Source organism: Gorilla gorilla, chromosome 13 (assembly GCF_029281585.2).
Source record: "Gorilla gorilla gorilla isolate KB3781 chromosome 13, NHGRI_mGorGor1-v2.1_pri, whole genome shotgun sequence".
Taxonomy (NCBI): Eukaryota; Metazoa; Chordata; class Mammalia; order Primates; family Hominidae; genus Gorilla; species Gorilla gorilla.
In genome coordinates this window covers 27,808,554-27,835,280 of record NC_073237.2, presented here as the reverse complement: position 1 = coordinate 27,835,280, position 26,727 = coordinate 27,808,554, and the positions used below count along the sequence as shown (strand labels likewise).

At 42.9% G+C, this 26,727-nt stretch overlaps 2 protein-coding genes and 1 long non-coding RNA gene across 6 annotated transcripts in view; 1 reads left to right on the top strand and 2 right to left on the bottom strand.

The window, feature by feature from the left end:
* Positions 1 to 7,695: 7,695 nt before the first annotated feature.
* On the bottom strand, positions 7,696 to 9,472 carry LOC101139095 (zinc finger protein 98-like). Its single transcript, XM_055351609.2, is given in 1 exon segment — positions 7,696 to 9,472. A coding segment is annotated over 1 exon segment (1,686 nt). The 5' UTR covers positions 9,409 to 9,472; the 3' UTR covers positions 7,696 to 7,722.
* Positions 9,473 to 11,493: 2,021 nt separating this feature from the next.
* Positions 11,494 to 23,781, bottom strand: LOC134756854 (uncharacterized). Its single transcript, XR_010130165.1, has 3 exons — positions 23,676 to 23,781; positions 16,300 to 16,506; positions 11,494 to 11,815 (listed from the first exon to the last, which is right to left on the bottom strand). It is a non-coding gene; the product is annotated as an uncharacterized lncRNA (long non-coding RNA).
* UNC13B (unc-13 homolog B) overlaps positions 23,541 to 26,727 on the top strand; it is a 243,295-nt gene continuing 240,108 nt past the window's right edge. For 3 of the 4 annotated variants that reach the window (XM_031014608.2, XM_031014607.2, XM_031014606.3), the window contains exon 1: positions 23,551 to 23,895. In XM_031014608.2, the coding sequence (XP_030870468.2) occupies positions 23,874 to 23,895 (22 nt within the window). In that variant the 5' untranslated portion in view covers positions 23,551 to 23,873. Of the gene's footprint in view, positions 23,896 to 26,727 lie in introns of all 4 variants that reach the window. The other variant, XM_063696260.1, reaches the window with a different exon arrangement.

The window sequence follows — 26,727 nt, the reverse complement described above, 5'->3', positions numbered from 1 at the left end:
AATTGACACCCTAGAGATTCTGTAAAATTTTGGGGGCTGTCTGGGGTCTGCAGAAGGGTGAATAAAAGCAAATCTTTCTGTTCTTTTTTTCGGAGTCTCTAAACTCCACAATAGTCAAAATGAAAGAAAAATACCGGGCCTCTGTTAGCCAGTTAAAAGTGACTAGTGTGGCTGGTGGAGGACAGGCTTGCTGGGGAGGACAGGGTCAATCCCCATTCACCCTCGGTTGTGGGAATGTTGGCTTTCATTCCAACATGGTTTCCCTTCACAGAGGTCTAGCTGTTGCGTGGGACCAGAAGGAGGCCATGGGGTAACTGAGGGTATCTGGCTGAGGCTACACCTCGGTGTTATCCAAATGCCCCTGGACTGACTCCAGTCCCTGACCACCCATTAGGGTGCTGGCACTAGGACCTCCAGTCTTTCCTATCATTCTTTCTTTCTTTGGGGTTTCCTATCTTATACACAATGTTAAATGTTAAAAATGTTGCAAACCAGAAATATTACTGGGCAGAATGAGCATTTTGCTTAGTCATCAAAAGTATAAAGTGGAAGGTTTAGAGTAGCGCAGATGAAGCAAAGTGTGCCTTTGTATCTGTAAGTAAATTTGTGGTGAAAATGTTCTTGTAATTTACTTGGTTGCCAACTTAGCACCTTGAGGCACAGAAAAGAACCATTGCCTTAGGAAGCAAGCTTTTCTGTAAACATGAGGGCAAATGGTCCAAGGTGCCTTATGTGCAGGCCTTCTTTCCCTTGCAGACCCAGACCATTGCCAACATTGTAGCATTGATTCAGCCCTCCTAGTGGCCATCCTAGGAGAGACTGCAAGGGGTAATCCCAGAGATCTGGGGAAGAAAACCCCAAAGTTACCACCAGCAGGGGAATCAATCCCCTCCACTCCTTCTCTCAAGCTTATCCCAGCCTAGGAATCTTGGTTTTAGGCAGGTCCCAGTCTCAACTGCCCCTACAACAGATGCCTGGTGAATATGGCCCCATTAAGATCCAAGTCCCCCTTTCTCTTCAGGGCTTATTGCAAATTAAGGGGGATCTTGGCAGGTTTTCAGATGGCCCTTAAGGGTATATATAGGCCTTCCAGAGCTTAACCCAAGTATTTGAGCTCTCCTGGAAGGATCACCATGTTACTTTTGAATCAAACCCTGACCAATGCTGAAAAGCAGGCCATTCTTGGCAAGTGGCAAAAAATTTTGGGAATAAGCTTTACATCTTGCATAGGGCCAGGGAAGGGGAGCAGCCTTATCTAGTTGGAAGAATAGCACTAACATTGGAGGACCCTAAATGGGACCCCAATGATGAAATGGGAGAATGGAGGAAGAAACTCTTTCAGGCGTGCATACTGGTGGGCTTGCCTGGGAATGGGCCTAGGCCTTTCAATTGCACTGGACTATCCATGGTAGATCAAGAATTGGGTGGGAGTCCCACTGCCTCCCTAGAAAGGCTAAGAGGGGTCTTGGTAAAACACACCTATCTCTTGATTCAATAGGGTGACAGCTGGTCCTAGGGGATGAGTTTATTACTTAGGCAGCCCCTGATATCAGGAGGAAACTGCAGAAAAGGCCATAAGACTGGGTCATACTTTAGAGGACCTCCTGAAAGTGGCCACCTTGGTCTTTTACAATAGAGATCAGGAAGCCAGAGAGCAAGGAGACACAAGAAAAAGGCAAAGGCTCTAATAGCCACCTTGCACAAACCTCAGAATTCCTAAGCTGTACCTGTTGGCTGCTGTAAATGCAATCCATTGGAGGGCTAGCTGTCCCTGAGACATGGGCTGCCAGGTCCAGGGCCAGTCTCCCAAATGGTACAGTAGGGCTGATATGTCCCAGGGTTCCTTTCCCTGACTTTGGTGATTCAGACTGCTATGGCCATCCTGGAGCCTCAGGTGATTTAGGGGATCGAGAGAAGGAGGATGGGCTTCCTCCTGGACTTGAGTGGGCCATTCAGGTCTCTTCTCCAATCTAGGCCCCTTCTCCAATATAGACCCCCTCCTCTGTTAGCATGACTGTGAAGGTCATCTCAGGAAAAGCCCAGCCTCTTAATTGTCGCCTTCTTAGGCTAGGTCCCCAATTCCTGGGACTCCCTTTATCTCCCTTGTTTCAGGAGGACCTGGCCCCACAGCTTCACCTGCTGTTGATAGGCAGGCAACGGAGGAGCAGCCCCTGGCAGTTGCTAGCTGCAATTTGGTGAGGACCATCTGGGACTAATTTAAAGGATTCATCCACCCTCCTTTTTTGGCACCTTTTTGTCCCAAGCTTCAGTTTGAAACCCTGGAATGGAATACTAGACCTGAGGTAGATGACAGTGGGAGTTGAGGGGCACAGTGCAGGTGAGTATGACTAATTCCTGCTAATTAGGTCCTCCTGTTTCATGGATGGAGGTCATGCTTGCATCCATGGCATAGATAAGGTCCAGGGAACTCAAAGGTTACTGACAGTGGAAGGCTTAGGCTCTGCTCAGGTGAGTGTGAATATTCCTGTCGGCTATGCCTCCCGCTTCATGGATGAAGGTCACACTTGCACCCATGGTTGGGACTTGAACAGGTTGCCAGGACTCAGGTATATAAGCTTGAAAAAAGAAAGAGGAATGCCTTTTCTGCTCTGTGTCACGTACCCTGGGTATTCACTGGGAAGAGAGAGGAACAAAGGATGCCTTTTTCCCCTCTTTCCAGATGGGTAACCAACCAATCATTTTCAGCCTGCACTCCACGGGCACATCCTAAATCACTGAACAGGACTTTAGAGTCAACAGGGCTCCATGGCCTGGGGGAAGGGAACCCAGAAGTCTGAATGCCAGCAAAAGGGTAAAAATTCTTACCAGTTGGACTTCTGGCTTCTCTGTGTGCAAACTGGTTGCAGGAATGATAAAAATCACTATATTCTCTACCCCTCCATGAGTTCAAAAGCCAGAAGTGTTGGCCTTTGTGGCATGGCTGAAGTTGGGTAATAAGAGACTTAGGACTTCTTAAGAAAGGAGTGTTAGTTAAGTCAGCTTAATTAAAAGTCAGCTTAATTAAAAGTAGATGTCCATGGATATCCAAGCTATAGGTATATGTAAAAGGCCTTTATGTCTTTTCCCTTCGTGGATCTTGTTTTCGGGAAAAGGTTTTTTCTTCTCAGTCAACTGAATTCTCCATTTGTGTCTTGCCACTCTTTATGTGCAACATGAGGGGCCCCAACTTAACCTCAGATGGCCTAGGACTCCTTGGGAAAATGGAGGAGGTGCCACTGACCTGTTTTTGGGAAAAACCTCTGTTTTCCTGATAGAGCCTCAGAGATTAGAGGTGGATGGATCCCTCTCAAATTTTTTTTTAATCTTCCAGCTATGCCTACTTATTAGACCACAAAAACTATGTTTTCCTGGCCCTGGTTCTTGAAGGGCTCCACCCCAGGGCCAGCAATGCAATTAAGAGATTGGCACATGAGGCCGGCCGCGGTGGCTTACGCCTGTAATCCCAGCACTTTTGGAGGCCGTGGTGGGTGGATCATGAGGTCAGGAGATCAAGACCATCCTGGCTAACATGGTGAAACCCCATCTCTACTAAAAATACAAAAAAATTAGCCAGGCATTGTGGTGGGTGCCTGTAGTCCCAGCTACTTGGGAGGCTGAGGCAGAAGAATGGTGTGAACCTGGGAGGCGGAGCTTGCAGTGAGCTGAGATCATGCCACTGCGCTCCAACCTGGGTGACAGAGCGAGACTCCATCTCAAAAAAACAAAACAAAACAAAACAAAACAAAACAGATTGGCGCATGAAAAATCTTAAAACTACTGGATCTCCGTTTGTGTAGATATATATATGTCATGTGTGATGTTTATATAAAAGAGCTCTAACTGATTGGCTTAAAGAAAAATAGCACTGTTGGGCATGATGGTTCATGCCTGTAATCCCAGCACTTTGGGAGGCTGAGGCGGGCAGATCACTTGAGGTCAGGAGTTTGAGACCAGCCTGGCCAACGTGGTGAAACCCTGTCTCTACTAAAAATACAAAAAATTAGCCAGGTGTGATGGTTTGCACCTGTAGTCCCAGCTACTCGGGAGGCTGGGGCATGAGAATCACTTGAACCCAGCAGGCAGAGGTTGCAGTGAGCCAAGATCATGCCACTGCACTCCAGCTTGGGTGACAAAGTGAGACTCCATCTCAAAAAAACAAAAAGAAAAAGAAAAAAGAAAAATAGTGCTTAGGCTTTGTACAGTGGCTCATGCCTATAATCCCAACACTTTGGGAGGCTGAGGTGAGTGAATCACCTGAGGTCAGGAGTTTGAGACCAGCCTGGCCAACATGGTGAAACCCCGTCTCTACTAAAGATACAAAAAATTAGCTAGGTGTGGTGGCTTGTGCCTGTAGCCCCAGCTACTTGGGAGGCCGAGACACAAGAATCACTTGAATCCAGGAGGCAGAGGTTGCAGTGAGCCGAGACTGTGCCACTGCACTCCACCCTGGGTGACAGAGTGAGACTCTGTCTCAAAAAATAAAAAAATGAAAGAAAAATAGCACTTGGATCAAATTATTTTGAAAGAAGAGTAAAGCTGTAATGCCTTTTAGTTCATGGCTATCACTCTAGTGGAATGGAAAGCATGGGAAAATGTGGCCTTGTAAGGCTCATAGTTAGGCCATTGCCTTTGGGGGGAAAACACAAAGTGGCACCAGTGCCCACCTAAGGTCAGAGATATCTGACACTCCAAGATTGGATCCCAAAGGGGGACACCCCAGGGGATCCTCCAGACATCGCCCTCTCCAAAGAGGATGCCCTTGGCAAAGATTCTGAGGTCTAGTACTGAACCCTCCTTAGACTTTTCTCTCACAGTTGCAATACTGCTTGGCCCCCAGTATTGTATGGAATCTGAAGGTTACTGTTGAATGGGAAAGTGGGATGGCATTACATGTATCCAGGCTTTTGTGCTGTTGTTCTAAGTAGGGGGCCTGGTTAATGTGTGATGTTCTCCTTTGGTGCTCTTTGGCCCAAGTATTCTTTGGAGTCTGGGGAGGTTTGGCCTTTACATCAAATTACCATGGAAACTGCTTTACCCGAAATTTTGGTTCACAGCCTTCATTGGATTATCTACTAGGGCAAACAAAGTAAAACTTGTGAGCTTGTATTGCTATCTCATGGCTAGGGTTCCATGGATCCAAACTAAGCTATTGGATCTTAGTTTGTGTGTGTAAATACAGGTCTAGGTGTGTTTATTTGTATGTACACTTATAAGCATATAAGTAAAAGAGGGCTCATAAATTAGAGAAGTCCTTCAAAATTGTCAGCATACATTTTTTCTAGATTTTATATTTGTCTACCATTATAATATGTAATAGAGACTACTGAAAATAGATTTGCATGCAAGGCATAAGGAAAGTAAAATGTGTCTTTAGTAAAAAAATATAAGAAGGCATGGGAATGTAAATTTTTGCCTAGTTTAAAGGGTTAAAGAATTGTTTAAGTTAGATAAGATAAAGCTAAAAGTTCAAACAAGTTATAGAAGGTTTATAAAAATTAATCTTGTAAAAGGAATCTTGTATGTGAACACATTGACTAAATTCAAAGGGGTATTATTTGGTTTCTCCATAAATTGAACACTGGAATAAAAGCACATGGTTTTCTTGAAGCACTGACATGCTCTTTATTTTTTATTTATTTATTTTTAAAAGTATTTATTCAGGACTCAAAAATGTGTAAATTTTGTTTATACTTGAATATAATTTTTATTATTATAAAAATAAACCTGTAGTCAATAACAATTTAATTATACATTTGAAATTATCTAAAACTGTAGAACTGAATTGTTCGTAATACAAAAAATAAATTCTAGAGGTGATGGATACGTCATTTATCCTAATGTGATTATTAGTATAAATTATATATTGTATGCTTCTCTATCAGAATATGCCATATATAACATAAATATTATGTGCCCACAGAAAACATTAACAAAAGTAAATTTAAATGGGAAAAAAATAAAAATTTTACCTACAGAAACAATATTCTTTAACTTATTTGCAGTTTAAAGCCACTGGCAAAAAAGATTACTAGAGACGTTAGTCCATTATTTTACCAAATAGTGTACTGTTACCATCTTTTACCTACACCCTTAAGTAAGGTGGACTAGGTTAAATTAAGTGGAATAATGTGACTTGATTGAATGCACAATATTTAACATGTTAAAAATGTTGAATTAAGAAATTTTCACACATAAAATTTTTAACATGTATTGCATTTTGTTTCATAAAAGTACAATTAGTAAAATAATCTTATTTTAATTTTAACTAAAACTAAAAATATTTGTCTCAATATAATGCAGAATATTACTCTGAACACCTACCTCATGCATCACTCAATACTGTAAGTGAACCACAAAGAACCTCTTTACTTAAGATTTTCATCATGCATCTTACATTTTAATGTCCTTACTCTTTCATAGAAGAGGTCATAAATGCTCACCTAAAAGAAAAACCTCTCATATCTTTGATGCAGCAACAATTGGTCATAACGCTTTCACAGATGAATATAATAGGAATAGAGAAACAGCATGGGCTGGGCCCAGTGGCTAACACCTATAATCCCAGCATTTTGGGAGGCCAAGCTGGGCGGATCACCTGAGGTCACGAGTTTGAGACCAGCCTGGCCAACATGGCAAAACCCCAGCTCTACTAAAAATATAAAACTTAGCTGGGCGTGGTGGTGTGTGCCTGTAATCCCAGCTACTCAGGAGGCTGAGGTAGGAGAATCACTTGAACACTGGAGACGGAGGTTGCAGCGAGCCGAGAAAGTGCCACTGCACTCCAGCCTGGGCGACAGAGTGGGGCTCTGTCTTAAAAGAAAAAAAAAAAAATGAAATTAATTAATTTATTTAGCATGAAGTAATTTGAGTTAATTACATTATTTACATGAAGTAATTTGAGAGTTAATTACATTACTTTTTTAAAAATCTGTAAGCTTTCCAAAAAAAGTATACTTGTAATTATAACTCTCCAAAAAATCTTCTACTCTTTTAAAGCTATATACAAATAATTTTTCTACCAACTTTAGTTTTGGATTATTTTCTAAACTCAGAACTCTGATTTAGTGTAAAATCTGAAGTGTCAGCGCCTTATATATTTCTAATGTAAATTCTCTGATATTTACATAGACTTAATTTTGGATTAAATTTTTTTTCTTATTTACTGCATCTGCAAAAATATATTTTACTATGAACTCTCTGGAGTTTTCTAACCTGTAGTTTTTGAATAAATTTTTTTTCTAAATTTATTACATTTACAGGGTTTTTCTTCGATATAAATTCTCTGATATTGAACAAAGTTTGAGTAATTGCTTCAGGGTTTGCCTCTAATACAAAATGAATACAACAAGATCTGTGTTACAAGTAAAGTTACTAAAACTCTCTTTATATTTGTAATGTTTGTCTTCAAAATAAATCCTCTTCAGCACTTTAAAGACTTACATTTTCTCAAGAGTCTTTTGACAGTAATTGTACTTTTAATGCTATTAAGTATAAACTCTCTGATGTTGAATAAGATGTGCGCAGATATTAATCACTTTTTTACTTTCTTTATATTTGTACATTTGTTCTCAAGTATAAAGGGTTTCCTGTGCAATAAGGTGTGAGCATTGTTTAAGTCTTGCCACACTGTTCACACTTGTAGAAGTTTTCTCCAGTATGAATTACCTTACCTACAAGCAAGTGTGATAACCGTTTAAAGGCTTTGTCACATTATTCATATTTCTATGTTTTCTCACCAGCACAATTTCTTTTATGTTTGGAAATGTTTGAGATGTTGTCACAAGCATTGTTACAACTTTCAAGTTTGTTCAGCTTCTCTCCAGTATGAATCATCTTATGTCTGTTAAGAATAGAGGAGTTGTTAAAGGCTTTGCCACATTCTTCGCACTTGTAGGGTTTCTCACCAGTATGAATTCTCTTATGTGTAGTAAGGTGTGAGGACTGGTTAAAGGCTTTGCCACATTCTCCACATTTGTAGGGTTTCTCTCCAGTATGAATAACCTTGTGTTTAGAAAGAGTTGAGGACTGGTTAAAAGCTTTGCCACATTCTTCACATTTGTAGGGTTTCTCTCCAGAATGAATTCTCTTATGTGTAGTAAGGTGTGAGGATAGGTTAAAAGCTTTGCCACATTCTTCACATTTGTAGGGTTTCTCTCCAGTATGAATTACCTTATGTGTAGTAAGGTGTGAGGATAGGTTAAAAGCTTTGCCGCATTCTTCACATTTGTAGGGTTTCTCTCCAGTATGAATTACCTTATGTGTAGTAAGGTGTGAGGATAGGTTAAAAGCTTTGCCACATTCTTCACATTTGTAGGGTTTCTCTCCAGAATGAATTCTCTTATGTGTAGTAAGGTATGAGAACCGGCTAAAGGCCTTGCCACATTCTTCACATTTGAAGAATTTCTCTCCAGTATGAATTATCTTATGTGTAGTAAGGGTTGAGGATTGGTTAAAAGATTTGCCACATTCTTCACATTTGTAGGGTTTCTATCCAGCATGAATTATCTTATGTGTAGTGAGGGTTGAGGACTGGCTAAAAGCTTTGCCACATTCTTCACATTTGTAGGGTTTCTCTCCAGTATTATGTGTAGTAAGGTTTGCAGATTGGTTAAAAGCTTTGCCACAGTCCTCACATTTGTAGGGTTTCTTTCCGGTATGAATTATTTTTTGTGTAGTAAGATGTGAAAGCCAGTTAAAGGCTTTTCCACAATCTTCACATTTGTAGGGTTTCTTTCCAGTATGAATTCGTTTATGTGTAGAAAGGTTTGAGGCCTCATTATAGGCTTTCCCACATTCTTTACATTTGTAGGGTTTCTCTCCACTATGAATTCTTTTATGTTGAGCTGAGTGTGAAAGCATGAAAAATGACTTTTCGCATTCTTTACATTTGAAAGGTTTCTTTCCAGTATGTCTTATCTTATATCTGTTTGAATTTGAAAATTTATGAAAGACTTTCACATATTTGTCACATTGTAATATTTCGCTCTGGGTAGTTCTCGAACACTGGTTAAGTCCATTGTAACATTCTTCATGCACCTTACACTCATCCACGCTTTTACGGTATTTTCCTAACTGTAAATTTTCATGTCCACATTTTTTATATCTTCTCAGTATCACTTTTTGGAAACAATTTTTTATGCCCTGGTTTGGCCAAAGGTCTTGGGCAAAATAAGAACATACAACTGGGGGTTCAGCTACCATCTCATGTCTCTTCACATTTCAAGGTTCTTTTCCTTGCTCCAGACAGGTGATCAGGTCTGGCTTAGAGGCAGCAATACCCAGGAAGACCAGGTTTCTGTAGTTCTCTAACATCACATTCCTATATAAATTCTGCTGTGCAGTGTCCAGACAATGCCACTCCTCCAGAGAGAATTCTATGGCCACATCCCTAAATGTCAACACTCCCATTTCTAGGCTTCCAGGGGGTCCTAGCGTCTCAGCTGTGGATCTCCCAATACCTGCAGGTCACAGGGCCACAGAGGATGGGCTTCTAGGAGCAGAGGACGCAGAACAGCAAAGACTCACTGACATGCTCTTTAACAAAAATTTGTAGGCCAGGCACAGTGGCTCATGGCTGTAATTCCAGCACTTTGGGAGGCCGAGGCAGGTGGATCACGAGGTCAAGAGATCGAGACCATCCTGGACAACATGGTGAAACCCCTCTCTACTAAAAATACAAAAATTAGCTGGGCATGGTGGCAAGTGCCTGTAGTCCCAGCTACTAGGGAGGCTGAGGTAGGAGAATTGCTTGAACCTGGGAGGTGGAGGTTGCAGTGAGCCGAGATCAGGCCATTGCACTTTAGCCTGGTGACGGAGCGAGATTCCATCTCAAAAAAAAAAAAAAAAAAAAAAGTAGAGTATTGCAAGGGTGAAATTTGGCTTTCTCTCTCTTGAAAAAGATTTTTGTTTGCCTCATGAATAAACTATCGAAAAAATAGGGGAAGGACAAGGGACAGATTGTTTGGAAAACTACATCTTCACACTTGATGAGTAAAGATTTTTGCTTTAAAAAAATAATTGAGTCATTTAAATGGATGACTTATGGCAACCTGAACTTCTATTAAGTGTTTTAAGCCTTTATAGCTTCAAATTTGTCTCTCCTAACCCCTGACTTTTGGATGCAACAGAGGGCTCCTGGAGCATCCAGAGGAGAGGTAAACAGGATTATTTGACATGTTTAGTTACATAGGATTGTTGAAATAAGGTGGTGGTTGATCTTCAGGTTATATTTTAGTGAAAAATGTTAATGCATGTTCCATTATTGTATGGGATTTCTAGAGTTCTGATGTCTCAGTTTGTGTTACCAATCATAATTAGGGTTATTGTGTTAGATTATTATAAATCACAGAGATGACCAATTTTTTTTTTTGTCAATTGTGTTTTTGACTGTAATTACCCAGGATATTTTGACAGTCATAGACAATTGTTTTGTGTGATCCTCTTTAAAGGATGGATTATAACCCTTGAGTGCAGGTTTCTGGTAACTTTGGAGATTGTGATCGGGAGTTGACTGGGTGAACTGTACTAATGGAAGACTAATCTTTTTTGACTTTTGCTTTTTGCTTGGAACACTGCTGATTCTTATGTTCTGTTTTTCATAATCAAGGAAGTTTTTCTTCCTTGTAGCTTTTTAACAATTGTAGGGTGAACCAACCAGTGATCTCAGACTGCAGCTCAGAAGAAACAAGGGATGGGTCGTCAAACTCCAAATGGTCATAAAAATGGAGACTTGGACATTGGCTCCTTTGTACTGGGGACCCTTAGATAGGCCTCTGAGAGAGAAAACTGTCATTTTCCCAAAACAACATCCTTCTCAGCATGAAGCAGTTAAGAGTGGCCATCATCCCTATACTAACAGCAGTTAGGTATACCTCTTCAGAGAGGGGAATGATGGCAGTGGCTGCTGCCATCATGCTGGCTGCAGCAGGGAAGCATGGCTGGGGCTACACACTCCATGGAGCCGGTGGAAGTCCTGACCTTCTGAGTTGGGATGGGAGCTCCCTGGTCTGCTGCAGCTGCCCAAACCACAGCTGCAGAGCCAGGGCTCCAGCTCTACGAGCACTGCTCAATCTCAATCTCAACTGACTGCAATATCTGCCTCCTGGGTTCAAGAGATTCTCCTACCTCAGCTTCCCAAGTAGCTGGGATTACAGGCACCTGCTACCAAGCTTGGCTAATTTTTGTATTTTGAGTAGAGATGGAGTTTTGCTATACTGGCCAGGCCAGTCTCAAACTCCTGACCTCAGGTGATCCACCTACCTCAGCCTCCCCAAGTGCTGTGATTGCAGGTGTGAGCCACCGTGCCTTGCCACAGAAGCAAAGATTATTCCATTTTGGGCTAGGTTTATAGTTTTGTAAACCCTATGCCAAATTTTGACACCTTACAGTATTTGGCAGGGATAAGTCTGAAATTCCTTGATTAATAAATGCAAACTGTCAAGTGTGTCAGTGTGAAGAGATCACCAGACAGGCTTTGTGTGAGCAAAAAAGCTTTTTAATCACCTGGGTGCAGGTGGGCTGAGTCAGAAAAAGAGTCAGCAAAGGGAGTTAGGGGTGGGGCAGTTTTATAGGATTTGGGTAGATAGTGGAAAATTAAACTCAAAGGGGGTTGTTCTCTTGCAGGCAGGGGTGGGGGTCACAAGGTGCTCAGTGGGGAACTTCTGAGACTCATTGTCCAGGAGAAGGAATTTCACAAGGTAATGTCATCAGTTAAGTCAGGAACTGGCCATTTTCACTTCTTTTGTGGTTCTGCAGTTTCCTCAGTCCATCTGGATGTACAGGTGCAGGCTTGGGCTCAGAGGCCTGACATTCCTGTCTTTTTATATTAATAAGTAAAACAAAACAAAACAGTGGTAAAGTGTTAGGGTGGTGAAAATTTTTGGGGGTGGTATGGAGGGAAAATGGGAGATGTTTCTCAGGGCTGCTTCGAGCGGGATTATGGGCGGTGTAGGAACCTAGAGTGGGAGAAATTAAACTGAAGAAAGATTTTGGGGTAAGGGGTGATATCATGGGGTTGTTAGAATCAGCATTTGTCGTATAGAATGATTGGTGATGGCCTGGATGTGGTTTGGTATGAATTGAGAAATTAAATGGAAGACACAAGGTCCAAATAAGAGAAGGAGAAAAACAGGTATTAAAGGACTAACAACTGGGAGGACCCAGGACATCCAATTAGAGAGTGCCCAAGGGGGTTCAGCGTGATTATTTGCTTGGTTGGTGAGTTTTGGGCTCTATCCTTGAGGGTTTCTTGTTTTTATGTTGTCATATACTAGGCCAGATTGATTTAGGTAAAAACAACATTCTTCATTTAGAAATATGAAAAGTCCTCCTTTTTCAGCAGTGAGTAAGTCGAGGCCTCAGTGGTTTTAGGGGAAAGAGAAATGCAAAGCCAGCAATTGTTTGTTAAAGAAGGATTAGAAATGGCTAGGAGAGAGACAGTGAGATTGATAGTGTGGTGGAGATAGCTGGGGAGAGGTAGAGGGTGGCATAAGAATGGGAATGAGAATAAGAGTGAGTATAAAAGTAAAGAATAGAACTTCATCAGGGTGAAAGTATTGGAGGGTGCCCTGCCAGCAAAGATCATCTAACAACTCCAAGAGGGAGTCAAGAGTGGTGGTTTGGGGATAGCACCAAGAGATAACAGCTGTGATGGCTTGGAGAAACAGTGTAAACCAGCAGTGTGAACAAGAGCAGGGCATTTATGAGTAGTTGAGAATGGTGAATAGGAGTATGACTAGATAGAAGATAGTAGGGATGACAAGTTTTTGGGGTACAGTCCAAGTAGTGGGGGTGACTGCGTAAAGCCCTGTGGCAAAAAGTAGGGTAAGGATGAATAGACCTAATAGAATGAAGGGATGTATTAGGCTCATAAGGGTTGTTACTGTTCTTCAGAAATGCAAGTGTGTTTAAAGGAAGTAGGGGAGAGTACTTGCAACTTCTAGGAGGAAGAGGAGAGATCAGGCTGGCTGTCCAACGAACACAGGGCATATGAGTAAAGTCAATCTGCCAATCTTAAGTTGGAGTAAATCCACGAGCCTGATGTGTAGGAAAAGGAGGAGGCCTGAGAAACCCTTAGGGGTTGGGGGCATGGCAGGCAGAGCATTGAGAAGTGATGGTTTTAAGGATGGATTTCCAAGATGGGAAGGAAATGAGGGGCTGTAGGAGGTGAGCCAGAAGCTTATATCCTACATGGAAATGGTCATGAAGGGAAGAGAGAATAGACTGGGCTTGTGAGGCAGGAAGAATGAACTTTCCACAGAGTAAAAAAAAAATTATGAAATCTGGTAGAGCAGGTTTTCAGAAGAAGAATAGTTGGGAGTGATAGAGGAGCTACAGGGCACGGTGCCGGTCCTTGTGTAAGAATTCCAACTGTGGCCAGGTGTGGTGGCTCGCGCCTGTAATCCCAGTACTTTGGAAGGACGAGGCAGGTGGATCACGAAGTCAGGAGATCGAGACCATCCTGGCGAACATGGTGAAACCCCGTCTCCACTAAAAATACAAAAAAAAAAAAAAATTAGCTGGGTGTGGTGGCGGGCACCTGTAGTCCCAGCTACTTGGGAGGCTGAGGCAGGAGAATGGCGTGAACCCAGGGGGCGGAGCTTGCAGTGAGCCAAGATTGCGCCATTGCACTCCACCCTGGGAGACACTGAGACTCTGTCTCAAAAAAAAAAAAAAAAAGAATTCCAACCACACAGCCCTGCACTTCGGCTGTGTGTAATGAAAAAGTATTGGGATGAGTTAGGGAGAGCTAGTGTGGGAGCAGCTTCTAGGGCTGTTTTTAAGGAATGGAAAGAGGAGTGGGGAAAGGATTTAGGATCTATGGGGTCAGCTAGGTTTTCTTTTGTGAGTTTATATAATGGTTTAGTCAGGATGGTAAAACTAGGTATCCAAAGGCGAAAGTACCTAACCATGCCTAGGAAGGAAAGGAGTTGTTGCTTTGTAGAAGGGGTTGGAGTTTGGGAGATTAGCCGGACACGATCAGCAGGGAGAACACATGTGTTTTTATGAAGAATTATGTCAAGACAGGTAATGAATGAGGAAGAAATCTGGGCTTTGGAAGAGAATGTGCGATGTCCTTTTGCGAACAGATGTTGGAAGAGCAAGAGAGTGTCCTGTTGGGAAGATGTGTAGGAGGGGCTATAACGTAGAAGGTTGTCAAAATGTTCAATAGGGTGAGAAGCAGATGGATGGAAAGAAAGCATATCATGAGAAATGGCTTGACTGAAGTAATGGGGGCTGTCAATGAAGCCTTGCACAGTACAGCCCAGGTAAGTTGCTGAGTCTGATGGGTGTCAGGGTCAGTCCAAGTGAAAGCAAAAGAGGCTTTGAACTGGGGAAAAGGGCAGCAATGAGGTATGGCTGTAGCCTAGGAATAGTCAGGGAAGCAGATAATTTAGTTAAAACGTCTCAACCTAATAAGGGAGCTGGGCAGGTGGGGATAACTAAAGAGTGCATGAAAGAATATTGTCCAAGCTGGCACCAGAGTTGGGGAGTTTTAAGAGGTTTAGAAGCCTGGCCATCATTACCTGCAACAGTTATGGAGGCAAGGGAAACAGCCCCTTGAAAAGAAGGTAATGTGGAGTGGGTAGCCTCTGTATTGATTAAGAAGGGGACAGAGTTACCCTCCACTGTAAGAGTAACCCAAAGTGTCTGTGATGGTCCAGGAGGCTTATGAGGCAATCGGGCAGTTTCAGTCTTCAGCCGCTAAGCTAAGAAGATCTAGGAAGGAGTCAGTCAGAAAGCCTTGGGCCAGAGTTCCAGGGGCTGTGGGAGTGGCTGCCGGGCAAGTTGGACAGTCCGATTTCCAATGGGGTCTCACACAGATGGGACACGGCTTAGGAGGAATCCCGGGCTGTGGGCATTCCTTGGCCCAGTGGCCAGATTTCCGACACTTGAAGCAAGATCCTGAGGGAGGAGGTCCTATAGTAAGGCCTGGCCTCTGCGGTTTAGGCATTTTGAAGTTCTTGTGTGCTGGAGATGTGGCTGGGGTTTCTCTCACAGCGGAGGCAAGTAATTGCAACTCTTTTCTATGATTGTACACCTTGAAGGCGAGGTTAATTAAGTTCTGTTGTGGGGTTTGAGGGCCAGAATATAATTTTTGGAGCTTTTTCTAATGTCGGGAGTGGATGGGGTAATAAAATGCATATTGAGAATAAGACGGCCTTCTGGACCCCGTGGGCTAGGGCAATAAAGCGTCTAAGGGATTTTGCCAAACGGGCCATGAACTGGGCTGGGTTTTTATATCTGATGAAAAACAGCCTAAATGCTAACTGATTTGGGAGAGGTCAGCTAAGAAAAAGGAGCATTAACCTTGACTATGCCTTCAGCTCCAGCCACCCCTCTAAGAGGAAATTGTTGGGCAGGTGGGGGAGGGCTAGTCGTGGAACAAAACTGTGAGCCGGACTGGGCGTCAGGAGGGGAGGTGATAGAAGGATTATAGGGTCAGGGAACAGAGGCTGAAGAAGAATTGGGACCTGGCTCAGCCTGGCAAGGAGCCACCTGGGAGGAGGGGAGAGGAGGGGAGAGGTCAGATGGGTCCGTAGAAAAGGAGGATTTAAAGGACTTAGCTTGGGGTGGAGACTGAAGGAACAGACAGGAGGGAAAGAAAGATTTGGGACGAGTCGCATTGGGAGCAGAGACTAGGGAGGGACCGATGTGTAAAAGAATGCCTGGATGTCAGGCACCTCAGATCATTTGCCTAATTTTACAACAAAAACTATCTAGATCTTGTAGGATGGAGAAATGGAAAGTGCTGTTTTCTGGCCATTTAGAACCATTGTTGAGTTTGTATTGGGGCAAAGTGGTATTGCAGAAGAAAATAAGGCATTTAGGTTTTTAGGTCAGGTGCGAGTTGAAGAGGTTTTAAGTTCTTGAGAACACAGGCTAAGGGAGAAGGCGGAATGGAGGGCGGAATGTTGCCCATAGAAAGACAGAGACGCGGAGAAGTAGGGGGGGTGGTGAGCAGCCCTGGACTGCAATGTGGGTGAGCAGCCAAAGCAGGCGTCCCTGCAATTGACTTGCCACTAAGGGAATGTAGGTGAATGACCAAGGCAGGCGTCCCCACGGTGATCAGACACCAATGGAATGTGGGTGAATGATCAGGGCAGGCGTCCCCGCAATGATCAAACACCAAGGGAAGTCTGTTTTCCCAAGTCCATGACCAGCGCCGGTGTTTTGGGTCCACAGATAAAATGTGTCTCCTTTGTCTCTACTAGAGAGGAAAATGAACTGGAATTGGAAGGACAGGGAGGTTGAAGGGTAGCAAGAGAGGCTAGAGGAGAGAGTGAAAAGACCGCTTACCCGATTTGAAGTTGGTAAGGTATTCCTTGGGCTGGTCTGAGGAACCGAGGTCTTAGGTGGATCTCCTCATGGAGTGATGGTGAGGACAGGGGACCTGTCTTCCGAAGGAGTCTCCCTGTCCTGGGTCTTCGGCACCAAATGTCAAGTGCATCCGTGTGAAGAGACCACCAAACAGGCTTTGTGTGAGCAATAAAGCTTTTTAATCACCTGGGTGCAGGCGGGGTGAGTCGGAAAAGAGAGTTAGCAAACGGAGTTAGGGTTGGGGCAATTTTATAGGATTTGGGTAGGTAGTGGAAAATTACAGTCAAAGGGGGTTGTCCTCTTGCGGGCAGGGGTGGGGGTCACAAGGTGCTCAGTGGGGGAGCTTTTGAGACTCATTGTCCAGGAGAAGGAATTTCACAAGCTAATGTCATCAGTTAAGGCAGGAACTGGCCATTTTCACTTCTTTCGTGGTTCTTCAGCTTCCTCAGGTCTTCTGGATGTATAGGTGCAGGCTTGGGCTCAGAGGCCTGATACAAACAAAAATGTATGCTGGCAATTCCTAAGACATTTCTAACATTAATGTAACAATAATTTTAAACCTAGCTTAGTGAGGACTAAATTCTGATTTTATATTTGCTGAAATTCCTATGTAAAGGGTCTGGGGACTCATGCCCTACAAATAATAAATTATTAGATGGTTTTTACTTAACCCTACATATTGTAACTTACTTTCCAACCTGACTGTGGCATAACATTATGAGACAAGGAAGCAAAACAAAATATTTTACCTTAAATCATGTTTCTTTGCCATCTATTGAAATGGCCTGCAAAGCTGTCCTTTGTGGGGGAAAATGTGCATATATAAAGAATCTCTATTAACATAGCTAAATCTTTTTCTTTCAGGCCCTCTCAATCCTAAAGAGATTAACTAAAAGTCTAGCACCCTTTGAAGATCTGAATTGGGAATATTTGTCATCTATTGTCTCTAAGGGCAGCCACTATAAGACTTCAAAAGAACCTTGGTCTCCACAGTGTTTTTTCTTAACCTAAATATTTCCTTTCTATGATCCCTGGTCTTTAGACAAACTCAACCAATTTTCAACCAGAAAATGTTTAAATTTACCTATAGTCTGGAAGCCCCCCTTTGAGTTGTTCTGTCTTTCTGGACCAAACCAATGTATTTCTTAAATGTATTTGATTGATGTCTCATGCCTCCCAAAAATTTATAAAACCAAGCTGCACCCCAACTACCTGGGACTCATGTTCTCAAGACCTCCTGAGGGCTGTGTCATGGGCCATCGTTACTCATATTTGGCTCAGAATAAATCTCTTCAAATATTTTAGAGAGTTTGACTTTTTTCATCAACATTAGTAAAGATTTTACTTAAGTTATGTAAACTTAAAAAAGCATTTGACTATTTTATTTTTTCCTGAATAAGTGTTTGATTTAAGCACTTTTACTTTCTTACACCAATTAATTAGAGCTCTTTTATATATTTTCAGTAGTGAAACATTGTGTACACAACACATAAATACATAGACACATTAGGCATGCTGGTAGAGGTACATCTTTTTTTTTTTTTTTTTTGAGACAGAGTTTTTCTCTTGTCACTCAGGCTGGAGTGCAATGGCATGATCTCAGCTCACTGCAACCTCTACCCGCTGGGTTCAAGTGATACTTCTGCTTCAGCCTCCCGAGTAGCTGGGACTACAGGCACGTGCCACCACGCCTGGCTATTTTTGTATTTTTAGTAGAGACAGGTTTCACCATGTTGGCCAGGCTGGTCTCGAACTCTTGATCTTAGGTGATCTGTCCACCTCGGCCTCCCAGAGTGTTGGGATTACAGGCGTGAACCACTGCACCAGGCCTAGAGGTACCTCTTACAGATTCATAAAAAACGTTTTTTTTCCTTAGGCTTTCAGATTCTTTTTTTCCCCTCCTCCCTCCCCCCTACTTTCAGATTCTTGATAACCTGTTTCACAACCCTAGGCAGTTGTCAGCTAAATAGCCTTAAATTTGCACATTAAAGAAAACAACTCTAACATTTAAATCTTTAATCCATCTTGAATTGATTTTTGTATAAGGTGTAAGGAAGGGATCCAGTTTCAGCTTTCTACATATGGCTAGCCAGTTTTCCCAGCACCATTTATTAAATAGGGAATCCTTTCCCCATTGCTTGTTTTTCTCAGGTTTGTCAAAGATCAGATAGTTGTAGGTATGCGGCGTTATTTCTGAGGGCTCTGTTCTGTTCCATTGATCTATATCTCTGTTTTGGTACCAGTACCATGCTGTTTTTGTTACTGTAGCCTTGTAGTATAGTTTGAAGTCAGGTAGTGTGATGCCTCCAAAAGACAAAATTGACAAATGGGATCTAATTAAACTAAAGAGCTTCTGCATAGCAAAAGAAACTACCATCAGAGTGAACAGGCAACCTACAACATAGGAGAAAATTTTCACAACCTACTCATCTGACAAAGGGCTAATATCCAGAATCTACAATGAACTCAAACAAATTTACAAGAAAAAAACAACCCCATCAAAAAGTGGGCGAAGGATATGAACAGACACTTCTCAAAAGAAGACATTTATGCAGCCAAAAAACACATGAAAAAATGCTCATCATCACTGGCCATCAGAGAAATGCAAATCAAAACCACTATGAGATATCATCTCACACCAGTTAGAATGGCAATCATTAAAAAGTCAGGAAACAACAGGTGCTGGAGAGGATGTGGAGAAATAGGAACACTTTTACACTGTTGGTGGGACTGTAAACTAGTTCAACCATTGTGGAAGTCAGTGTGGCGATTCCTCAGGGATCTAGAACTAGAAATACCATTTGACCCAGCCATCCCATTACTGGGTATATACCCAAAGGACTATAAATCATGCTGCTATAAAGACACATGCACACGTATGTTTATTGCAGCATTATTCACAATAGCAAAGACTTGGAACCAACCCAAATGTCCAACATTGATAGACTGGATTAAGAAAATGTGGCACATATACACCATGGAATACTATGCAGCCATAAAAAATGATGAGTTCATGTCCTTTGTAGGGACATGGATGAAATTGGAAACCATCATTCTCAGTAAACTATCGCAAGAACAAAAAACCAAACACCGCATATTCTCACTCATAGGTGGGAATTGAACAATGAGATCACATGGACACAGGAAGGGGAATATCACACTCTGGAGACTGTTGTGGGGTGGGGGGAGGGGGGAGGGATAGCATTGGGAGATATACCTAATGCTAGATGACGAGTTAGTGGGTGCAGCGCACCAGCATGGCACATGTATACATATGTAACTAACCTGCACAATGTGCACATGTACCCTAAAACTTAAAGTATAATAAAAAAAAAAAAAAAAGAAAACAACTCAGGTGAACTCCAAATAGCAAAATTTACATTATAAAGTGTGGAGAGAAAAAGTCTGGTGTGCTAGACGGAAATTGAAACAGATTTAATGGCCAATTAAACATAAAATTATAGAAATTATAAAAGCCTTTTAAATACACACACACACACACACACACACACACACACATCCTATAGCTTTTACTTCAGAACTTTTAGCCATGAGATAAATTCAAATTTACCAGTTTGCAAAAAGAACTTGTTGGATCTAAACTGTGGTTTTTATCTTAACAGAAAATAATGGCAGATTTCGAGCAGGCAGAAAAGAATAGAGAAAAGAGGTCTTAGGAACTCTATAATTAGTAGGTCGACCTTAGGGCTCTTTTTCCTTAATGTAAACGTGCACAAAGACCATATTTTTTCCATTTTACATAAACTTTGGCAGTAGAGGTGCCATAAAACCTACAGAGTGCTCAAAAGAGAGTCATTCTCCTTGTTTTCTTCTCATTCTTAGATTATTTGTTTTCCACTTCTTTTTTTCTTAAAAGGAGAAACTGAGCTGTGGCTTAGAGTTTTTGTGTGGTGGATCATCACGTGCTGCTTGTGGGCAGGACTCCACAATGTGCCACCACTGAATTGTTTCCACCCTCTTACATGTCTCAGTTTCTCTCTCCAGAGGTTTATGACTTCTGAGAGGGCTCAAAACACTGGGTGATCAGCCCTTCAATGTGTTTCCTGGATGAGCCAGTTTTTAAATTAAATATATATATATATATTTTTTTTTTGAGACAAGGTCTTACTCTGTTGCCCCGGCTGGAGTGCAGTGGCATAATCTTGGTTCACTGCAACCTCCACTTCCTGGGTTCGGGCAATTCTTACGTCTCAGTCTCCTAAGCAACTGGGGTTACAGGCACGCACCACTACACCTGGCTAATTTTTGTATTATTAGTAGAGATGCGGTTTTGCTATGTTCGTCAGGCTTGGTCTTGAACTCATGACCTCAAGTGATCTGCCTGCCTCGGCCTCCTGAAATGCTAGGATTATGTGTGTGTGACCACACCTGGCCTAAATTAATTTTTGTTGGGGATTTCCCTGCGGGACCACTTCACATCGTTCGGGGTCAACCTTTCAGACACTCCCACAAGGCCCCCAGTCACTCAGGGGCACCTTTCAGTTGGGAGGGGGCAAATGCCCTTTCTTTTTGGAGCTGAGAAAACTCAGTCGCTGATATACCTATGAAAGCAACAGTTCAGTTCCTCATGCAAATGCACACAGACAAACGGAATTGAGATTAATGTTGGGAGAAAAAGCAATATAAAGGATCCTTCAGAACGGATCTCCAAACTAGAATTAGGATTTTTTTTTTTTTTTTTTTTTTGAGATGGAGTCTCGCTCTGTCGCCCAGGCTGGAGTGCAGTGGCACGATCTCGGCACAGTGCAACCTCCACCTCCCTGGTTCAAGCAATTGCCCTACCTCAGCCTTCGAATAGCTGGGATTACAGGTGCACACCACCACGCCCGGCTAATCTTGAACTTGTGGGGTCAAGTGGTCCGCCCGCCTCAGCCTCCCAAAGTGCTGGGATTACAGGTGTGAACCACCGCACCTGGCCTAGAATTAGGATTCTTAAACAACGACTTCCTAGGAGAGAAAATTAAAAAAAAAAAAAAAAAAAAAAAAGGAAACAGCCAAAACCACTTCCTATAAACTGTGCTCAGCCGCCCGTAACTTTGTAGCTCTTTTCCAACAATATACACACCAAGGTCAAATCCTCTCACAGTGCAAGGTCATCTCTAGCACCCAAAGCCAAAGAGGTCAGGTCATGCAATACAGGAAAACAGAGCTTTAGACCTAAGAAGAATCTGCCCATGACTCTTGAAATCCCACAAAGACAAGAGAACACCCCAAAAGGGGGTGAGTGGCACCTTTGTTCTAAATTCTTTTTTTTTTTTTTTGAGATAGAGTCTTGCCCTGTCACCCAGGCTGGAGTGCAATGGCACGATCTCAGCTCACTGCAACCTCCGCCTCCCAGGTTCAAGTGATTCTCCTGCCTCTGCCTCCTGAGTAGCTGGGATTACAGGCACGTGCCACCTTGCCTGGCTAACTTTTTTTGTATCTTTAGTCGAGACAGGGTTTCATCATGTTGGCGAGGCTGAGTCTCGAACTCTTGACCTCGTGATCCGCCCACCTCAGCCTCCCAAAGTGCTGGGATTACAGGCGTGAGCCACGGCGCCCGGCCTAAATTCTTTAAAGAGGTTCAAGTCATTAGAAGCCTTCTCTCGATTTTTTGGTAATGCAGATGGCAAAGGGTGAAGGAGGTATAGGGTGGAAGAAAAGTAAACAAAAGAACAATTGAATTTTTTTTTTTTTTTTTTTAATTTGAGACAGAGTCTCACACTGTAGCTCAGGCTGGAGTGCAGTGGCTCGATCTCCACTCACTGTAACCTCCGCCTCCTGGTTCAAGCGATTCTCCTGCCTTAGCCTCCCGAGTAGCTGGGATTACAGGCATCCGCCACCATGCCCGGCTAATTTTTTTTTGTATTTTCAGTAGAGACAGGGTTTCACTATGTTGGACAGGCTGGCCTTGAACTCCTGACCTCGTGATCCGCCCGCCTCGGCCTCCCAAAGTGCTAGGATTACAGGCGTGAGCCACCGCGCCCGGCCTAAGAACAGTTTAATTTTTAAGACCAGGAAGCAAACACAGAAACCAAATACATGGTTTTTTGTTTTCTGTTTGTTTTTTCTTTTGCAGCTGTGAGGAATTTTACTCAAATTAGATAGGCCTTGTTACCCATAATTTGGAATTCTCACTTGGATTTGACCAAGTGAAGTAGAGTTGGTCAATGGGAAAAAGACAAACAAACAAAAAAACCCAACAATATGATCACTGAGCACTTTAATGGTAAGCAGAAATTAAGACCAGCTGGTTGTTAACTTTAGCCAAGACAAAAATCCCTATTCAGCTACTTACCTAGGGGTGCGTCTCAGGCTGAAAACGGCTGTCTACCATCCCAGAAGTAGGAAAAAAACCCCTCATCTTCCCTGTTGGAAGCGAGCTCAAACTCCATAAAGGAGTTACCTGCCTTCCCTCGTCATGGAAGCAGGAAAACTTGCCTTCCTTGTTGGAAGCAAGTAAAACTCCAAAATAATAATAATAATAATAATAATAATAATAATAATAATAATAAAGGGAGTTGTACAACAAAATGAACTTTAGATCTCGACCAAATTTTGGGAGATCAGGGATTCTCTGGAGGGGATGCTCCCAGACCTTAGCAAATTGTCCTGTTGGTTTGAGCCATGGAGTTAGCTCATGTTGGTACCAAGCACCGATAGGAGATTTGTCAAAGATCAGAGGTATCTCCACTCACAATCCCTCCGTGGTTACCATCCTTCATTCAGTAAATATTTACGGACTGATTACCATACACTAGGCACTATTCCAGACATTGGAGATACAATGATGAGCATGAAAAACGGTCTAGATAAGAACTGAGGTCTCCAGACATACTTTATGCCCACTCAGTTTTGTCTTTTGCCCTAGTTGCTAAACAAAACTTAACTTTGCTGTGCGGTGCGACTTCGTTAACTTAAAATTACAGGCTGTCAGCTATGACCGCTAGACTCTAAGAAAGTCCAGTGGAAATCCTTCAATGAAAAGAATCTGTTCTTGGGTGGAAGCCCCGCTCATGCAGGAGGAACAGAGGGCTTCCATTCTCGCGTCACACAAGTGAGGGTCAACCCCTTGCTCCCTGCAGTAAGCCTGATTAGTGGGCGGAGCTTCCTTTAGGATCGCAAGAAAGAAAGGAGGAAGGGGACCCCGCCTCCTACGTGCTCGCGGGGGGGGCGGGGTCGGTGGACTGGGCGTGAGTTAATTGGCTGGGGGGCGGGGCACCACGGGTTGGCTCCGCCCAGGCGCTCGCGCGGATCCCGGGTGGAATGACGGGAGGGAGTCCCGGCAGCTCCTACCTCCCAGCGATGGCGTCGCTTTGCCGCGCCCAGTCCCCAGCCTGCCGGCCGGTACTCACCGCTACCCGGAGTTCGCTCAGACGGTGAGATTTGGGGCGGGTCCGAGGCAGCGGCGGGACGCTACCTGCGACCGGGACCATGAGGAGCTGCCAGACCCGTGGGGCCGGTAACGAGAGCAGTCGCGGCACCTGCTGAGAGGAAAGAGGGAGCGGCCCGGCGCGGCTGGGGCGCGGCAGAGGCTTGCCCGATCCTCGGCCATGTCACTGCTCTGCGTGCGCGGTGAGTGCGCGGACTGAGGCGGGGAGGCGGGGTGTCGGCGTAGAGGTCCCCGCACCCTTCCAGTGGACGTCCGGTGACCGTCTCACCCAAACTTTACATCCCGTCCGTGCTTTGGGGGTCGATTATTTTGGCAATCACTTACAAACACTTGAGTTCTTTCCACTTTCTTGTTTTCCCCCAAGCTCCTGCAAGGGACGATTAGCTCTCCATTCGGGTAGCCATGTGACAACGTTGTTGGACGGCAGGCTCAGATCCTATTAAACAGTGACTGGGGTTCTCTAGTGAGAGTGGACGAGTTAGAAGACCGCGGATGGTTGGTGCCTGTGAATGGCGGGCAGCCTCTCATTCTTTTCCTCCTCCTCCTCGCACCGTAACGCTACAGTATGCTTAGTAGCAGGTTCTTTTTATCACACTTTGAATGCGTTAGTGGTACAGCTGTCAATCCCTTCTATTGCTTGTCTTGTCCCCTGCCACTTCCCTGAACACTAACCGGTAGTATAGGCTAAGATTATTCTTCTGTTCCACTTGGGAGGATGTGGTGACTGCTTTTGAGGATAAGAGGTATGATTTATTTTTATTTTTATTTTAGCTTGCCTCACAGTAACTCAAGGTGAAGGGACATTATTGCTTTTCCCCTGAGGACACTTGACCCATCTAAGAAGATATCTTAAAGCAAGAGCTTTGGGGTTTAAGATGAGGCATGGTACGCGAACTAAGTTCTATGTGGGTAGAGACTATTTCTTATTAGTTTTTGTATTCCTGGTGTCTGACGTAGTAGAAGCTTAATGCTGGTTTTGAATGAATGCAAGTACTGTGACTTCAGAGAGATTATCTGATCAGGAAAACACAGGGTTTGGATTAGCCATTGAATTTGATCTCGGGAAATTCAGGTTACAGCCTATCATATCTGATGTGTCTTGATTATGAATGAGAGAGCATTTATCAACTAGAGCCTTCACTAGAGCCTTTTCCTGATATCTTTTACTGGAAAGTTCATATTTCTTTTGGCTCTACAGATTAGAAGCATTGTTGTTGTTTGTGATTTTTCCAATAACGGGTTTCCCCCAGCTACTGGCAGATGAAACTGCTTTGCTCTGTTCTCTTCCACTATTTTGTTGAATCTGCATTAACCAAAATGGATTTGGCCATTTCCGGGGATTATGAGATATACAGTTTTTCTTCTTTCATGGTTGATTTTTCATTAATGAGAGTTTTGCTTTGCTTTTAGTAAGACATTTTCTCTCAGCAGCTGGGAATCTATTTATTCCTTTAGATCCCTGCTGCTGAGTAGCAGGATTTGGGAGAGGTTGGACTTTGCTGTGTCTCTTGGACAGTTTAATTCTCTACCGCCACATTGTATTACAGAGCTGGTCCTTATGAAAGACTCTTTAGGCAGGAGCACTCGTGAATCAGAAATTCCTATTTAACTGAATTTATATAACTACTGGTGTTTTCATTTGTTTTAATAGCAGGCAGGTTTCATTGTCTAGAAATTCTGCTATTTAGCTAACTTCTTTCCTTTTTAATGTTACTTTAGTGAAGTTTCTTCTTTTTTGAATCTGGAGAAACGAGATCAGCAGGCCATTGTCTTTTTGAATAGAGATCTAGAAGATTTTAAATACTGAAACAAACAGGTACCTTATATGCAGATATTCATATTGAATGGCAAAGTATTCATTTTGGGAAAACTTACAGAAATGAATTGAAATACATCTTTATTTTTATTTCTTTTTCTTTTTTTGAGACAGAGTCTCATTCTGTCACCCAGGCTGGAGTGCAGTGCTGCGATCTTGGCTCACTGCAACCTCCATCTCCTGGGTTCAAGTGATTCTCATGCCTCAGCCTCCCGAGCAGCTGGGATTACAGGAGTGAACCACTAGGCCCGGCTAATTTTTGTATTTTTTGTAGAGACAGAGTTTCACCGTGTTGGCTAGGCTGGTCTTGAACTTCTGAGCTCAAGTGATCCACCTGCCTTGGCCTTCCAAAATGCTGGGATTAGAGGCATAATCCACTGCACCCAGCACAAAATACATCTTTCTAAAATGACATTCCTTGCATTGTATTTTGGCAGTAGGAATGTTGTATTCTGAAAGCAGTCTATATAGTGATATTTATTACAACTCAATTTCAATTTATCTTGGAGTAGAATCAATTAGAAACTTCCTATGCAGAGTTCAAAAAGTAGTTAACTTGATGTAGAAATTGGCAAACTGGTATTGAATTAATCATTCCTAAACATTTCATTCAAGAAGTCAGTTATTTTGTCTTGCCCTTTAATCATGCCTTATTGCCTGCAGGTTTAAGGCTCTCAATACTCTGACTCCAGCCTTGTGGCCTTCTATTCTTGCCTATCCTTATGCAGATTTTGCTCTAGCACTAACTTTGTTTATTCCTGCCTCTGCTCTGTTCTGCACTTGTGCCCCCTGAAATACTCGTTCCATATTTTCTGCCTATCTAAAATGTATTCTTACTTTCCCAGCTAACAGTCTACTTTTTTTGTTGTTGAAAACTTCTTCAGGTCCCCAGTCCACAGTGATCTCTTTTTCCTTTAAATCCTGAGAGCACTTGTGGTCTGAACAGTGCCACTAGTTTGGAAATGAATCATATGCTGCCTGCAACTGGTCTTGCATTGTGGTGCTTATGGTGACCCAGACAAAGGAAGTAACTGCACTGGTCAGATCAGATCTGGAATTTTGTGTTCAGCTGTGGTATTTCCTTCTAAGAAGCATATTGAGAAGCTAGGTTATCTTAAGAGGGGAGTGATTAGAATAATGAAACATGTAGGAACCGAACCATTTGAAGAATATGGGAAATTTAGTTCTAGAAGATTTA